Consider the following 18,165-nt stretch of genomic DNA (forward strand, 5'->3'; position numbering starts at 1 on the left):
CACATCACCACCATTTACCCTGGCTTGCTTCCAACGGTACCAGCTGCATCTGGCCTGGAAGATGGTTGTTGCTGGCAGCCCATGTCCCCCACAAGGTTGGGTGCTGGGCTGCAATCAGGCTGCATGAGATGGACGTTCAATCACCCAGCATACTCGGTCCACCCTCATCTGCCTGTCTCCCCCAGAATCCCCATGGAAGCTTTGTTTTCCAATGTATTGAATCCTCCCGAAAACTGGCGTCTTTCTGTAGTCAAGAGAAATGATGGAATGAAAACCACACAGATGAAAAGTAAAATAAATAAAATAAAATAAAGGGGAACAAGTCCTGGGAAACTAGATGCAGGAGCTCATTACTTCCAGGTCATCATAGATTGTCCCTGAGACTGTCTTAAGTATTGGCCATCAGGTGATCTGGTTGGCATTAGCTAGACCACAACAGAATTGAAGGTTAACTGTTTCGCATTGTTTCGCCCCAGGAGGGGTAGGGGGCTGGGGGAATCCTCCCATCTTGCTTTCAGGGTTAGTTTTTCAAGGTCAGTTGGTGGGGATTCTTAAGCACACAATTAGGTATTGTAAAAGAAAGAGCTAGTAATTAGCTTTAAGATGGAGTGACTGTTACACTTTTGTTTTCTTAACCTTGCTCTGTAACTTTGCGATAATTTTAACAACTAAACTGCAGGTTTAAGGTATAATGATATTTATGTAAGACCCTTAGACGATTTAAGTAGAATCTGGTGGTGGCAAGGTACCCCATTTTAAAAAGCAGCTTTCAAGATGCTATTTCTCTGAGAAAGCTACTTATAAAAGATATCTTTCAAGTTTGTTTAGAAAAACTAATATGCAGTAAATTTGAAGTGAAAAAAAATTTTCTTTCCACATAATCCATCATTTTATTGTCCAGAAACTTTCTGGTTTAGATTTCAAATTTTATTTTTTAGTGTGATAAAATTTCCCAATGACAAGAATAAATTACATGCCTATAAGCTGTTTTCTAATAGCAGAGTACCAGAGAGAAATATTTAAAGAGTTCTGAAAAGAGAACTTCCAATTCAGTCTAATGAAAAAGAAATTCAAGGGAGAGGTTAACCTGATCCCTTTTTATAAAATACAGTGTTTTCTACTTCTAGATCATCATAACTTTTTGGCTCCATTTTTTTAAAAAAATGAGTTTCATCATCTTTCTCAAAATATTTACTATTGTTGAAATGTACATATTATATAAAAAATATTATTTTGAAACAATGTAGTTTGATATCCCCTCTATTTCTTGGTCTTGCTAAGGTCATCCTGTGTGATTTCATTTACTGAAGAGATGACCAGGGACTTAGTCTATTGTGCTATTTGCTCTGGCAGGTCCTTCACCCAGTCTACCCACTTTTGGAGCACAGATGACAATTTGTTGTTTTGTTTTGTGTTGTTTTGTTTTTTCAAGAGTGTATGACTTGTGGCCATCTTTCATCTGTGAGTTTCCTGATGACTGTCTTTACATGTTTTATCGGGTCCACAGAAGAATCATTCTTTCTGACTCCCTTGCTACTTTAGTTGATGCAAATAATGGGGCAGTTCTGTAAGTCAATAATTTCTTATCATTTTGCAATATTTCTTTCACGAAATAAGTTCTTTAAGCTTTAAGTGAAAGTTTCATATATAGCTTTGGCAACGGGAGGAAAGTAAAAGATTGTTGGGTCTAAAAGGAAGAATCGAATTTTGCTCATTGATTTTAAATAAAGCCTGAAGAGCTGATGAAAGGGTCCTCTTTCAGTTTTTCTGAAACTGTGTTGTATTGACAATATGGTTTTGTTTGTCTGTGTGGTTTTGTTTTCGTTTTGTTTTTGACTTCACAGGAAGAGGTTTAAACATGAAGGCAACCCTTTTAGGTGTTAGCATGGCTACCTATAAAGCAAAGCTGCCTCTTTTTTTTTTTTTTTCCTTTTCTCTGCTTCCATTTAGGCCTATCACATAATTTAAGAAAAATTAAAACTTAACCACAGGAGCTCTAACTATAGTATGAAAAAAAACCCTGATCAATTTTGTTTTCGCAGCACGATATTATCAAAGATTTAAGAAACAAATTTGCCAGCCTCGGCGAGAACTCTCTGGTAACAGCATAAATGTCTGTGTTGGTTGCTTTTGATTTTAAAGGTTTCTTTATTCATTTGTTTGAGCCCATTTCTTTTCCCCCCTCCTTTTAGTTCACTTTATTTTTCATATTCTGTAACTAGCAAGCCTTCATTTTTTAAACCTCTTCCATCTTCCAGTGTCTATTTTCCGTACTTTGGATGGAAAGTTTATGGCAGCAAAGCTGTCACTCTGGCTACCTCTGCTGCGGCTCTTCCTGCTCTTAGGTCATATATGTTTTGGCCGTTGTGTTTATGGACATGATACTAATTGACTGTTTCATGTCCCATGGACTAAGCTTCTCTACCACGCCATGTGATGGACTCACTATCATAGGGCTCTATGCAACTTTCTGCAACTTATACTGCTTAGTTTCGTCTCAATTCTCCAGCGAACTGGATTGCTCAAGTGAATGGTCATACCAGTCTTGAACTTGCTGTGCCTTTATATTTTATTTTTATTTTCTCCTTTATGTTTTCAGTGGTAGCTTAAGTGCAAAAGAACAAACGCCAGCCATTGCTCCAGCAGCACCATGCCGTATCGTTTCTTACCACCAGAGAATACAAAATATAAAGGCACATTGCATCTCTTATCCTCGGGGGTACGACTGGGGAGATATGTATCATAAATCCACTACTTCGTTGAAGCCTACCTTTATGTCCATATCAGCTTTCAATTTTGCTTGAACTCCAAGACATCTCGGTCAATGTTTTTCTGTGATTCAGTGACACCTTGCAACCCAAGCCATTTGCTGAGCAGTATCAAGTTATGGCCATAACATGGGAGATTTATTAAAAACGTGACAAACTTATGCACGAATGTATAAATTCAAAACTGTGACCCAGGCTTTGGATGAATCAAATCATTCCAATTGAGAAAAATCCATTCTGATAAACCAGTACCAAAAGTATATCAAGAAAAGTATAAGGGGGGGAAGGGTTGAATATGTTAATATCATTTAATAACATTGTTGGTGTTGAAATGGTCCATAATGTTGTCATAGAGCCCATTCATGAAGAGATGACTGAAAATATGGTCTATAGAAAGCTGCTTTGCTTACTGATAGCATCAACATAAATGGTTGGGATTTGTGTTCAGGAAAAGGAAATGGAAAAGCAAAAGCTTCTATACCAGCAAGCCCGACTCCATGATCGTGGTGCAGCTGAGATGGTGTTGCAGACAATCAGTGCCAGCAAAGGTAAGGAAGGTTCCTGAGTGTGCTCTTCAGATTTCCTCTTCCTCCCTAGGTGCTTCCTTGTTTCAATCCCACTCGCTCCTTTAGTCCAAGAATTTCTGGTTCCTGACTATATCAGGTGACTGTTCCCAAATACATGTCCCAGCTCTCATCATTTATGGAGCACAGCGTTAGTTTTTTTCAGAGTTTTACTAAATTTATTTTATTTCTGTTTTTTAAGTTTTAGAAACTGTATTATGACTAAACTCTGGGAGATTAATCATATACAATGGGGGTCAGCAAGTTTTCTGTATAGGCCCAGAGAGTAAATATTTTTAGCTTCCAGGGCTATGCAGTCTTTGTTGCAACTCCTCAGATCTACCATAGTATCATGGAAGCAGCCAGAGATAGTAAGTAAGCAAATGGCGTGGCTGTGTTCCAATAAAACTTTATTTGTAAGCACAGGATGCAAGCTATATTTGGTCCTCAGGCCACAGCTTGCTGACCCTCCATGTAAATGTTGAAATTACTTAAGTGAGTCTTTTTATTTATTTATTTTGAGACAGAGTCTCACTCTGTTGCCCTGGGTAGAGTGCTATGGTGTCATTGTAGCTCACAGCAACCACAAACTCGGGTTTGAGCAATCAATACTATTGCCTCAGCCTCTAAGGTAGCTGGGACTATAGGCACCCACCACAATGCCCAGCTGGTTTTTCTATATTTAACAGAGACAGGGTCTCACTCTTGCTAAGGCTGGTTTTGAACTACTGAGCTCAAGTGATCCTCCTGCCTTGGCCTCCCAGAGTGCTGGGATTATAGGCATGAGCCAGCGCACCTGGCTTTTAAGTGAATCCCTTTTAACAATTAAAATACTGTTGTATATATCAGTAGCCAGCCATTGCAAGATGATTTTTTTATGCATTAATAGTATCTTATTTGTGAAAACATTGTAAATATATGGAATGGAAAGGTAATGGTGGTATACTTTGTTATAAAATACCCCCCAAATTATGAAGATTATTTCTATTTATAAAATAAGTAAAAGTTAATAATGAAAAATAAAATATAAGATGTTAAATAAAATTTGTAATTATTATATGAAGAACTTAAAATGGAGAATAGTGATCATAATAAACCAGACTACAACATATTAAGGTAAAAGTGTTGAACTGACAATAAAATTGTTGATACAATATTGTTGAGAGAAATTTTCCTTAAAGAAAGTTTGTAAGTAGGGCAACGCCTGTGGCTCATTGACTAGGGCGCTGGCCCCATATACTGAGGGTGGCGGGTTCAAACCTGGCCCTAGCCAAACTGCAACAAAAAATAGCTGGGCGTTGTGGTGGGCGCCTGTAGTCCCAGCTACTCGGGAGGCTGAGGCAAGAGAATCGCCTAAGCCCAAGAGCTGGAGGTTACTGTGAGCTGTGACACTACGGCACTCTACCGAGGGCAACAAAGTGAGACTCTGTCTCTAAAAAAAAAAAAAAAATTAAACTTGTTAGTAGCTCATATTTATTTTAGGAAGACTTAAAATACCTGATTAGTTTTGAATATTAATAATGTCAGCTCTCAGTATTTCAAAATTAATTGTTTCTTCCTATTCTTTTTTTACTCTACATCTTCATATCATTTCAATTCTTGGATGTATTACTCAGAACTTAATAAAAATGTTGATGTATTATTGTTTTAATGGTTTTGGCACATAGATCAATCTGCCTCTCTCCACAATTATTTGGGTAATTTTTAAAGTGCACCTTTTCAGATAAAATAAGTTAACATAGAAGGCGAGGTAATACAAGGAACACTATTGTTTATATTTTTAAGGTGAAACTGGACCAATGGTAGCTGCCACTTTGAAACTTGGAATTGCTATTTTAAATGGTGGGAATTCCACCGTACAGCAGGTAACATCTTTAAGTCATTCACATACTGCACTTTCAAACAAATGAACCATATCATATAGTAAAAGAACTATTTGTTGTAAATTTTTTTTATTTTCTATGTAAAATATGTCACTATTTTATTATAGTATACAAGAGAGAGGGGAAGGGAAGAAAGTAATTCTGTGTTAGTCTTATAAATCCAAACATAAATGCTGTCAGCAGGTCTGAAGACATTAATCTAAGTATGACCTTTGGCCCTGAGAAATGAACTCTTATACTGAGGCATGAGCCACTATCTTATCATCCCTATGTCAAATCTACCAGAAGGAACCAGCTCGTTCTAGTTCTGTAGTATGTGGCTAAATGATTTTTTTTTTTTTTAAGAAAAAAGGAAAATTCGAGAAAAGTCACCTAATATCTTCAAAATATATTATCAAAAAATAATTTATCTTGCTTATGTTTTACCTAAAGAGACCTTCATTGTATAGTATATATTCAAAAATCCTTTGGTCCAGAGGAAGTCCGGGAAGCTCTGTAATATATGTACTTGTTGTCTGTATATAGAGAAAAAAAGAACCTATCTTTTTTCTCTATAGCTTCAAATAGGTATTCCATCCTCTCTTGACTCTCTAAGTCATACTTCCCTGTTTTAAAAGACTAATGACTAATACACATTTCATTTTTTATTTGACTTGTAAGTGTCACACCCTCTATATATGGCTGTTGTCTTGAGTGTCTGTGTGTGTGTGTGTGTGTGTGTGTCCGTGAGTGCATGTTACATGTATACATGCTCACACACACTTATTATATGTGTCGATGTTTGTGTGTGTGCGCACATGCATTACGTGGGTCATTATGAAAGTTTTGAGATATGCAAAAATCAAGAAACATAAAATCTGTGGGGATGGAAAAAATGAAGCCCTTCCAGCAATACTTGATAAGCCAAGTAAGTTCAAATTTGCACTGGTGAATCAGAAAGGACACTTTCCTGTGTTTAAATGAAATAATGGACCACAACACAGTCTTTCTCCAAACTTTTGTCCCTACAAAAGTTTTGTAGTGTGTGTATTTTGTGTATCTTTACATATTTGTTTTATATTATCTTCAACATCTGAAAAAAAGTACTCCCCAAATTTTGGCCGTTGAACTGAGCCCTGTTTAGAAAATAGCACTGTAATAGGATTTATTCTGCTGTATTCAAGATTTGGAGAAAAGCAGTACATTCTTATTTTCTTGAAAACTTGAGTATGCTTTCATGATCCTGAATGTACTTATTTTTTTTTTTTTGGCAGTTATCTTTTAATATGACATGAATTTGTCAATTTCTCCATGCAGTTCTATTACTATTTGCTTTATATATTTTGAGGATATTTTATTGAGTGCATATGAGTTTAAAATTGTTATATCATTCTGAACAATTGAACATTTTATCATTACGTATTTACCTCAGATCTCTAATTATGCCTGTCTTTTTTTTTTAATTAAATCATAGCTGTGTACATTAGTGCAATCAAGGCGTACAATATGCTGGTTTCATATACAATCTGAAATATTTTCATCAAACTGTTTAATATAGCCTTCATGGCATTCTCTTAGTTATAGTATGAAGACATTTGTATTCTGCATTTAGTAAGTTTCGCCTGTACCCATTCTAAGATGCACCATAGGTGTGGCCTGAATGTACTTTTTAATTTGAAACTTCCAATACATTTTATACATGTCAGGAATAACTATCTCATTGTGTTGTGTAACAGTGAACTCCTGAGACAGAGCCATGCTTTGCTTTAGTAATTTTTACATTTATGTTTAGCCAAACTTTTGACTACAAATTCTGGAGATTATTCAGAGAACAGGAGGAAAATTTAATAGTCAAATCAATACCATTCTATAGATTTAGAGACCATGGTAGTGGAAACTGAGTTTTTGTCTATAGCGTTAGCATATATATGGCAGCCACAAGTCTCCGATTATAATACTGTTTAAGAAAATCACTTTTGCTTGGAAATCTGGGCATAGCAAACCCAGAACTTCCTCCAAGTTAATCTGAACTGAAGTACATGAATCTCCAAATATTTTAAGACTCCTCAGAAGCAAATTAAGAGCCATATTTCTCCTAAATATTTATGTTCCAAGTCATGTTTTTTGTTTGTTTGTTTTTTTAACTGCTGCAGGTAGAAATGTCCAACTTTCTTACTTTGACATGATTGTCACTATTTCATGATGACAGTAGCTATATTTCTATGCAGTGAATTTTTTATAAGTAGAAAGCCTTATTTTTTTCTTTATTTATTTAATAAAAAAACAAAGATTTGTGGGCGGCACCTGTGGCTCAAAGGAGTAGGGCGCCAGCCCCATATGCCAGAGGTGGCGGGTTCAAGCCCAGCCCTGGCCAAAAACAAACAAACAAAAAAAAAAACAAAGATTTGCATTCAGGACCATGTGAGTTTTGTATTTCCTGTAGAAAATGCTCGACTACCTCAAGGAGAAAAAGGACGTGGGCTTCTTTCAGAGCCTGGCTGGCCTGATGCAGTCATGTAGGTAAGACGTGCTTTCTTCTTTGGGTTCTACTCAGAGGTGGCATCTTTCAGAGTGTTTGTTTTCCATTGTTGAAAATAATTACACATGGAAGAATTTTTAGTGATTAAAGACACTTAAAATGGGAGCACATCAGTGTCTTTCTCTATCTTGCTTTATAGGATATTTCTAATATCTTAATTAATGACTTACTCAGTGTTAATAATGTCTTTAAATAATGTTCCCTGGGCTTAAATAGGGACTTTGGGGGAGCATTAATGTGTATTTTGCATACTTGAAAATGAATTGTATTTGTTCTTTACAAAGAGAAAAAAATAAGGTTCTGTTTCATTTTATTTGAGGGCTTGTAGGTCATTTCTCATTTTTTTTTCCTGACTAAATGATCCTTAATGAACTAAGTTGTGAAAATTATTTTCTATTTTTTACAGTACTTAAAATAGTTTAGGGCGGCGCCTGTGGCTCAGTGGGTAGGGTGCCAGCCCATATACCAAGAATGGCCCAGCCAAACTGCAACAAAAGATAGCCGGGCATTGTGGTGGGCACCTATAGTCCCAGCTACTCGGGAGGCTCAGGCAAGAGAATCACCTGAGCCTAGGGGTTGGAGGTTGCTGTGAGCTATGATAGCACAGCACTCTACCAAGGGCAATAACGTAAGAGTCTGTTTCTTAAAAAAATAAATAAATAAATAAATAAAATAGTTTAGACAGCATTTGACTAAGGGACATGACACACAATGTAATTAGCTATTCCAAATGCAAAACCATGATTTTATTCTATTTCTGCATGTCTGCTACCTTGGCAATGCACACTCTGAGTTGAAACCTCTGCGCCTTCCATATGGATCAGTTCAGCGTAGGCCCTGGGGAGAGGCTAGTCTGCTGCTTGGGAAATTTGGTGGATTAAGACATGCTTTCAGGGGATATTAACATTTGCTTCACATTTTAGGATCCACAGTGTTTAGACATTTGCTGTCCTACACAAGGACAAGGTTCTATTAGTCCTCTAAACACTTTTCTCCTTTTTATTGTAGTGTCCTCGACCTAAATGCGTTTGAGCGACAAAACAAAGCTGAGGGACTTGGAATGGTGACAGAGGAAGGATCAGGTATTAATCACTTATATTAAAGCATCCCCTAAGCCCCCCTTCCTCCCTGAAATGAGTCACTTATCAATTACCGTCTAAACAGAGATACAAAGGCATTTTAAAATGGATGAAATGCTTGTGTGATTCACCTGACAGTTCACCAGTTGACATTCACAGGGGTCATACCCCCAAACCAACCTTCCATGTCAGTCATTAACCCCTTCTGGTCCTAGCTCCTTTCTCAGCAGACTTTCCCATTGTAGGGTTTTTAATAAGGATAAAGATCTGATAAGGGATAGAAATCTGTTGTTAGAAAACTATATGTAAATCATAAAACATACAGATAAGCCAAATGTTTGATTTTCTTTGGCTACTGTGGCAAACTCTCAGGCATGCAGAAACTTTTCTCTCCTTAGGAGATAAATCTTTTCAGGCCCTTTAATCTGTCGCTGTCCCTATCGTCCCCACTCTTTTTGGCCAGTAATCTTTCTGTCTCACATAGCGATCTGTCTCTGCAAATCCAGATCAGTTGAAAGAGATTAAAGAGTAATTTTTGTGCTTGAACAATCCTGATCACTTTTATGTGCGCAAAAGTCACGATTCAAATGCGCTTAAAGTTTTTCTCTCTCTGAACAGATGTTGGTAATATAATTAGGAAGTTTATATCAGAAACTTAGCTGCCCATTCATTGTAGGAGTAATTTATTAAGAAAAAAACTTATCTTCAATATTTTTTGTTTTGATTTTTTGTTCTTTTATATTTGATTTTTAAGCTACTTCAGGTTTACTGAGGCCCTGTGTATTGATCTGTTTTTGTTTGTTTTATCTGGCTTGGACTTTACATCTTGTCAATTATTGGTTTTGGAACTTTGTTTTGTTTTGTTTTTTATTAAACTAATCTTATTTAAAAAAATAAATTTTCTCCCATTGGCCATTTGTAGTCTTTCCTTGTCTTTCTGAAATGTTGACTAATTTCTCTCTGTATTTTTTTTTTTTATTCTTGCAAATAGGAAAAAGAGCTGCATATTTCTTATTATGTCTGAAAATATCATTTATACACATTCTAAAGCCACTACTGCTCTGTGGATCCTGGGTTATTTTATTTTCTGCTTGACATTTTAATGTGTGTGTCCAGTCATCAAATATAAGCCACATGGTTCCTTAATTGAGTTAGCTACCTTCAAAAAAGTCGCTAGTACCACTTTAAACATGCTTTGGTTTTCTAGCCCGGGGTTCAGAAAGTTCTGAGGTTCTGGCCTGAGGTTGAGAAGGCCAGACTTTCAAGAAAAGTCACCAGCAGCCCTTGCAGCTTAAGTTCTCTGGCCCCATCTGGAGAACTTGGATCTAGTACACTCAGGGCACCACACCTGCCTGTCTTGAACACCTCTTGGAAGTCCTTGTGAATTATTATGTGAATGAATAAGTGACTGAATTATCTGTCCCAAGTCTGACTTTCCTGTCTTAGAATTAGAAATCAGTGTCATTTTTTTTCCCTGTAGTTATTACTTAGTGCTCCAAGGGCCCTGACCATAATTCCATTAATCCTTCTTAGTCAGTGGTCATATCAGCTCCCTCCAGGGAGTATCGGCCACACCGGTTTACTTCACTCCATCCCCCACGCAGGTTTACTTCACTCCATCCTTTGTCAACCAGACATGGATTGACATAATATTTTTGAGTCTCAAATCAGAAATAACTTTGAAAGTGCCCGTTCTGATGGGAGAATTATTCAGATCTCTCAAAATGAGGTTGGGTTCATTTAATTTGTGCTTCTTTTTCAACACACACACAATAATCACCCAAACTGTTTAACACATCTTGTATTTTATTTCCTTACAAAGAGCAAAACAAAAACCGCATCTCACCTTTTTTCTTTTTCCCCATTTCCTTTTCTATCGACTACTGTAAATGTACTATCCACCCTTCCTCAGTCATCACTCATGAGCGTGGTAATTATTAAAAATGAACTTTCATGTATTCACTCTTTCACCTTTTGTTAGCTTGGTGTTCGGACTTGGTAGTGACCATTCTTGTGCATTTTTTTTTTTTTTATATAGACTGTTTTCACAAGTAGGTTATTTAATTTCCATCATTCTGCATCCTATTATTTTTGAATTTATGTATTTAGCTTTTCTCTTTTTTTCTTCTTTCTATGAAGATGTAGTTATTAATACATTAGATATGAAGGGGCAAAAAGCTTTTTCAGTTATTTTTGTTTGTTTGTTTTGTTGTGTTTTGTTTATTTAAAAACGTTTCTGGTGGGTGCAGTGTTTGCAATTATTGTGTAAATGAATGAATCTTAGAATATGTGCTCTGTTCTCCCTGTAGCATTTCTGTCTTGAACATACTGTGGCTTTATGGCTGCACCGAGTGGTGCATAAAAAATCAGTAACAGATCCAAGATCAAATGTGACGAGCTGAGGCTCCCCTTGGCCAGTGTGCTGTGCCAATTGCCTCCTAAGTATTGGGAGGTCTGCAGACTTTTCTCTATTCCTTTGAAAATATCACAGATTAAAAATCATTGAGCATAAAATCTAATTTTTATTCTTGACACTAACTTCAAAGAGCAGTAGAAACAACAGCAACCATTTACTCTTCAGACTAATAGAGTAACAGAAAAAGCAATAGTCTTGTAAGTAGTTTCTAAAAGACGTTGCAGCCTGGTGCCGGGGTGCACAACTGTAGTCCCAGATCCTTGAGAGGCTAAGGAAGGAGGAATTCTTGATGCTGGGAGTTCAAGATCAGCCTGGATAACATAGCAAGACATTGTCTCTTAAAAACAAAAAAATCAACCCTTGCACTTTCGACTCTGAAAGACATTCTATACAATGGTAATAAAGAAGGGATAAGGTTTTAAATAGTACATAGTATAGCAACAAGGCTTCTGAAATTAAGTTGCGCTTTCCAAATACATACTATTGCCTTAATCAAGAGACCTATTAGGAGAATGTGCCAGGGAAACTCATTAGTTCTATCAATATTATACTGTTTTCCAGATAGTTTTAAAAACCCCAGTACTTATTCTCTTTTGGCATATTGTTAAAATGTCTTTTGTTTAAGATTCTCTGATAGTTAGGAAAAGCCCATACCCTCTTTGGAGAAGAAAAGACCATCTATCTTGGCAGGTCTAAAAAAGCCTGTAAAACCTAAACCTCTTAGTGATGCCATTGCTTCAAAACCCAAGTCTCAGATAGTGAAGGCTTAGCACTGAGAAAATAATCTTCTCTATCTAAATCTCCATCCTAACCCACTGTCTGTGTTAGGCTAAATCTCTTTCTGATGATGATACCATAACCATAGATTATGTAGCCACAGAAAATGTATTAACTTAAACACATGAACTTTTTTGACACAACCTTCCAAAGGGTACCTTGATTTTATAGATATGGAGACAAGGACAGAAAGGTCACTTAGCTTGTCCAAGGTCACACGGCTAAGTGACAGGGCCAAGAATGAAATGCAGGCACTTTGCCTCCCGGTGTATACTTTAAAGATTTCATGAGCTGAGTCCCTTCCCTACCATGTTTTCACATTCTACAGGTGCTTACGTCAGGTCCAGCTTTGACCTGGGTAGTAGTTCTTGTCCTTTTGCTTCTTGTTCTTGGCTTTTTCTGGAACACCAATCTATGGACAATGTTTACACGTATAGTCAAGTTTAGAGATCACTTTTGAACTTTTATGGTTACAAATGCTGTTCCTAATCTGGTACTGAGATGCCATTAGCAGCTGTGTGCTTCTGCAAGGTTTGTGTACAGATTTCACAGTCACTGTTTACACGTTTTTTATACCGTCATCACTGTCATGTAAGCTTTGCCCTGGGTCCCTGTCCCTTCTTCCTAAATTTTCCCCATTTCTACAAAGCCTGGACCTATCACTTGTTTAAAATAAAATTTTAAAAGGTCCCTCAGCAAATGTGTTCAACGTGGCCCTCTCTGTATTTTACACTCGTGTGTTTTCTTTCAATCAGATAATGAAGTTCAAAACCAGAAACCTATATATTTAAATTTTCATTCCATTCTTAGACTTTTAGTTTTTTTAATCAGAACCATTAACCTCATTATCAAATCATTGTGAGCTTGAAAGTGCATTTTTCCATTTCTGAAAACTCTTCTTGGAATAGAACAGAAGATATTACGTTTTATTTTTGAACATTGTGCAGTGGTCTTGGACTTCACAAAAGTAAGATGAAACTTAGAAGTTGATCTGATTCCTTAGAAAGTATTTGATTTAAAAAAATGTAAAATATTAAATACCAATTAACGAGATGAATGCCCCGATGTTCTTACTGACATATTTCTCTTGACCTCATCAAATTTATGTGATGTTGAAGCAATGAAGATTAATTTTTGATTAAGTAAGTGAAAAGATTAAAATTGGCTGGGCATGGGGGCTCACGCCTGTAATTCTAGCACTCTGGGAGGCTAAAGTGGGTGGATTATGACTGAGCTCACGAGTTTGAGAACAGCCTGAGCCAGAGTGAGACCCCATCTCTGAAAACAGCTGGGCGTTGTGGCAGGTGCCTGTAGACCCAGCTACTCGGAAGGCTGAGGCAAGAGAATTGCTTAGGCCCGCAAGTTTGAGGTTGCTGTGAGCTGTGACGCCACCGCACTTTACCCAGGACAACAGCTTGAGACTGTCTCAAAAAAAAAAAAGATTAAAATTGATCTTTGAATATTGGCTACCCTTATTTTTTGTTGCCATTTTTATTGCTTAATAATTTATTGGCCATTTCTCCATCAAGATTTTCAAAATACTTTTTGCATATGTCACAAAATGTTGACCCTGTACCTTCTGCAGACATAAAGCCGTCTTCCATCTCTGTTACTGGGCCCCTTATTCGCAGCATGGACAATGGCAGCATTTTAATCAGGCAGGAATGTGCTCATTAAGCAATAGCACCCTGGGTTACAACTGGTATCACATGACGATAAATGAAGGTTTGCCCCCTTCCCCTCCTCTCTCTCTCCCCATTGTTCTTCTGTATGCACTGTGTCCTTACGGAAGTGGAGTTACTCGTACCAGCTTTGGTGTACAATCAAGACAGTACTGTGCTTGCCAACAATGAACAAAACCTTATGTTATAAATCATTATACTTGCAGAGCAACTTTAGGTGCACAGTAGATTATATATTTATGTCAGCGTTAACTGTCCAGAATACATTCTAGTAAGAGTGAACCTATTCCACACTGAATACATGAACATTGAAAGTATGTACTTGGTTTGTTGATTTGATTTGGAGAGAAAAAAAGCATTGTAGATGGGCTTCCAGGAAAAAAAAAAAATCAGTAAGTCTATATAAGTAACTCATAATAATTTGACTCATATTCATTTGAAAAGACTCTTGTGATTAAAATGGCTCATGAAAATGATAGTGAGTCTCATCAATGAAGGGAGTTGAGTGTCTTTTAGCCTCAGCTGTCCCTTCCTTTCTCTCCTATCCTTCCATGAGCTTTAACACTGAGGAATGGACTTATCAGCCATGTATGGAACTTCAAAACAATGAGCCTTTCACACTTGAACTTGCCAGGTGTGATTTGTATACTGGCAATTTTAGCTTCATCGCCAAAGTTTTTATCTCGCGGGCTAACAGGGAAACGAGTACAGTGATTTTTATGTACGTTTTTTAATGTTTATATTAGTTTTCAAAATGGTTTTGCTTCCTAACCTTACCATTATGTGAAGCCTCTCACTTTGAAAGTCACAGACTACGGACTGGTAAGTCCATCAGCTCCCTGTCCTTATGATCATTCATAATTTGAGTTGAAGTAAACACACGATCATTGCATCGTTTTTCTTTCTCAGCCCAAAGTATTTCCAGTCTGTGAAAAGTTATTGTATTTTTTTACATACATGAGTACATCCATTCACTGGCTGCATTTTTAGGTCATTTTGCTTTCTAAACAAATTTAAATGCCAGAGCAGACGATCATAATGTTAATTTTTTTTTTTTTCCACCGACGCTTTATGTTTTTAAAATCCGCTTTTATTTGTGTGGTGCTGTTTCGTGTTTGTGTCCTTCCTTGTGTTTTTGTTTTCAAAGTTACTTGCATTGGAGAGACATTGAAACTAAAATACAGGTAAACTATCTGAACCCTTTAGGGCCCATCCTTGCCCCACAAATATTTTTCGTGTTTAGTGCTGCAGAGTAGCTTCATGACTAGGGTCTGTCCTTATCGTCACTCTTCTTCGTCAGGGTTACCTGTCATACATGAGCCCCCAAAGTCTTTTTTGGTCTGATATTTAGAGTTAAGTTTGTTTGCCATTCCTCCCCCCCTAGAAGTAAAGCTCCAGCCCATCAAGTCTCTGTTTTGGTTTCCAGAAGTCTTTCCCCTTTTTTGTAGTTAGTAGACAAGGTTAATTAAAACAAAGGAATGCATATTTTTCTAGTGATTTATAGTTTTTACAAAATCCTTTAATTCTTTTTTAATAAGAAAATGTCTGGCCCTGTTTTATGGACACATTGAATGCTTTCCCTTGAACCATTTGGCTGTATTCTAGGAACAAGGCACATTTTACTTTAACCTTTGAAGCGCTGCAGAGATCATGCCTGTGTATACCTCCCCCCAAAACAACAACAAAAGAAAGAAGAAAGAAAAGTCGAAGCCTTTAGGTTGTTTGTAAAATGTTGCCAAACCCATGCTGCTACTTTTAACAGAGAGAAATCTGAGTTTTAAAATTCAAATGTTCTTTTCTTACAAAGAAAAAGTACATCTATCTGCCAAGCGCATGATCTTATGAGCTTCAGATAGAAAAGTGGCTATGATTTGTGACTGTTTGGGGTTGAGAACCATGCTAGAGCAACATGCAAGTTGGACGGAGGCGGGTAGAGAGGGAGGGACAGGCGGGGGTGGTTGGCAAGGTCTGATCGCTGTGCCCTTCCTCCAGGAGAAAAGGTTCTGCAAGATGATGAATTCACCTGTGACCTCTTCCGATTCCTGCAACTACTCTGTGAGGGACACAGTTCAGGTTTGTGAGTCACCAGACCATCCTTGGTACCTTGATGGTACCAAGAAATAAATGTTTTCAAGACAGCAGTAGCAGGGTCTTCCTGTTGGTTTGAATTATGCATCCTCTGTTGAGTCAACAAACACTTGTAGAGTGTTGCTCCTTGTTGGGCGCTGTGACACTTAAGGTGCTCCTTGGCTGTTTTCAGAGTCCTTACCTACCAGTTTCACTTGAATCTTAGCAATTATTCTTATGTCAGAGAAGACTGGTGATGTATTTAAAAAGATGTAGATTCAGTAGGTATCCATGGAGTTACATAGAACTTTATTTCTTTTGCGTCACTTCTCTTTACCTTGAGCGTGTACATACTTCATTACTTAACATAATGTATTTGCATGAGTTGGTTATATAGCTGCCTCTCTACCACACTAAAGAAGGCAGAAACTTTATCGTAATTTTATTGTTATTTCCCCAGCACCTTGCCTGATACTGAGGAACAAATGATAATTGAGTGAACAATTTCATTACTATATCCTCAATATGGCAGCCATGTTCAGTCATTCACATGCTTGGAGTTATAGATCTAAACAGGTGTTAACAAGACAAAAATTGAATATTGATATTCTGTGGGGCATCTCAATATGTTTGGGAGACAATCACTCCACTCACTTTTTATGGAAAATATAAATTATTTCGCATTAAAACTGTCAGATAAAACACCCTTAGCCATACTTTTTCTGTAGATAATATTGTTTGTTTTGGAGTTATTGAACTCCCTCATTTTAAACTTTTGAGTGAGCTTTAATAACATTAATTTTTTTTGGTCTTATGTAGATTTTCAAAATTATCTGAGAACTCAGACTGGTAATAATACAACTGTCAACATCATCATCTCCACCGTAGACTACCTGCTCAGAGTTCAGGTGCGTTGCCTTCCATATTCATAACACATTAACGAGTCTAGTTAACTGAAATAAGATGGCAGAATTGTTAAACTGTCATGTTTTAATGTGCTCTGGTTTATGACAAGAATTTTCTGAGATATTTTTGTCTTTGACCACAACCTTTAGGCAGTTGGCAGAGCAGCACTGCCACTGTTGTCGCTACCTCTGGTCCTCACCTCTACTTTCCTCATTATTTTCTTTCTATAAGTGGAGAATTTTTTTCCCTTTACTTTTTACCCTGATGGTATTTTAAATTCATTTTCATCTTGTAAACCTCTTTTAAACTCTGCTGCTTCTTCTACAGTTGACAGATAAAGTTGGAAAGAATATTTGAAAGATTCTCAGAAACAGGGAGGACAGGTGTTCCAACTCATGAGCTACGACTACAGTACACTTCAATTTGAAGTAGCTTAAGGGTAGACCTTTGTTTTGGCAGCACCTGTGGCTCAATGGGTAGGACGCTGGCCCCATATACCAAGGGTGGTAGGTTCAAACCCGACCCCCGCCACATTGTAATAAAAAATAGCTAGGCGTTGTTGTGACAAAGTAAGACTCTGTGCCTCTTGTCTCTTTAAAAAAAAAAAGGTATACCTTTTTGGCTGTCCAAATATTTGCATTAATTTTACAATTGAGCTTAATATTAGTATTTGAAGTGTTAATTAAACTGAATTGAGGGTGTAGGCCTCTTAAGCAATAAGAGCCGTACACAACTCTTATTTCTTTCATTTTATTTTTCAGCCCAAAGTATTTCCTTAATCTTTGAATATGGAAAAGCATAACTTTTCTTTGTACTTAAAGCTTAGTGGGATGAGAAAAGTCCATTTTTAAGCATATATATTAAGAAGTGTTACTGAAAACGGATTTGTGATTTTTTTAAATCGTGTCTCAAACCAAAAGATAGTTCACTTACTGAACTAAAATGTATTCTTCATTTAGCCAACTATTACAAAATTCCTTTTAAATGTAAGTTATTACTGAAAACATTTTGTTTCAAAAGATTGATCTTAGCCAGGCATGGTGGCTCAAACCTATAATTGTAGCATTCTGAGTGGGTGAGGCAGGTGGATCGCTTGAGCACAGGAGTTGAAGACCAGCCCAAGCAAGAGGGAGAGCCCATCTCTACTAAAAATAGGAAAACTAGCTGGGTGGGTGGTGAGCACCTGTAGTCCCAGCTGCTTGAGAGGCTGAGGCAGGAGTATTGCTTGAACCCAGGAGTTTATGGTTGCTGTGAGCTATGTTGCCACAATATTCTACCCAGGATGACAAAGTGAGACTCTCAAAAAAAAAAAAAAAGATTGATCTTATTTAAATGTTTGAAATGTTTGTTTATAGCTGTTAGTATTTATTAGCAGTCCCACCCATTTCCTCACGGGCATCTACAAGAGTACATGGTGACTTTTCCACTGGTGAAATGTTGGGAAAAAAGGAAGCTAGATGTCTGTAATATAAAAAATGTTATTCTGTGATTTGTCTAATTTCTGTG

The 18,165-nt window shown here is 37.1% G+C and overlaps 1 protein-coding gene across 3 annotated transcripts in view; it reads left to right on the forward strand.

Moving 5' to 3' along the window:
- Window positions 1-18,165, forward strand: part of RYR2 (ryanodine receptor 2) — an 830,565-nt gene that overhangs the window by 749,633 nt on the left and 62,767 nt on the right. For 2 of the 3 annotated variants that reach the window (XM_053605592.1, XM_053605593.1), the window contains 6 exons: window positions 3,217-3,316; window positions 5,117-5,196; window positions 7,637-7,713; window positions 8,741-8,814; window positions 15,679-15,759; window positions 16,573-16,661. In XM_053605592.1, the coding sequence (XP_053461567.1) occupies window positions 3,217-3,316; window positions 5,117-5,196; window positions 7,637-7,713; window positions 8,741-8,814; window positions 15,679-15,759; window positions 16,573-16,661 (501 nt within the window). Of the gene's footprint in view, window positions 1-3,216; window positions 3,317-5,116; window positions 5,197-7,636; window positions 7,714-8,740; window positions 8,815-14,475; window positions 14,509-15,678; window positions 15,760-16,572; window positions 16,662-18,165 lie in introns of all 3 variants that reach the window. The other variant, XM_053605591.1, reaches the window with a different exon arrangement.

This window comes from Nycticebus coucang, chromosome 10 (genome assembly GCF_027406575.1).
Source record: "Nycticebus coucang isolate mNycCou1 chromosome 10, mNycCou1.pri, whole genome shotgun sequence".
NCBI classification, from domain to species: Eukaryota; Metazoa; Chordata; class Mammalia; order Primates; family Lorisidae; genus Nycticebus; species Nycticebus coucang.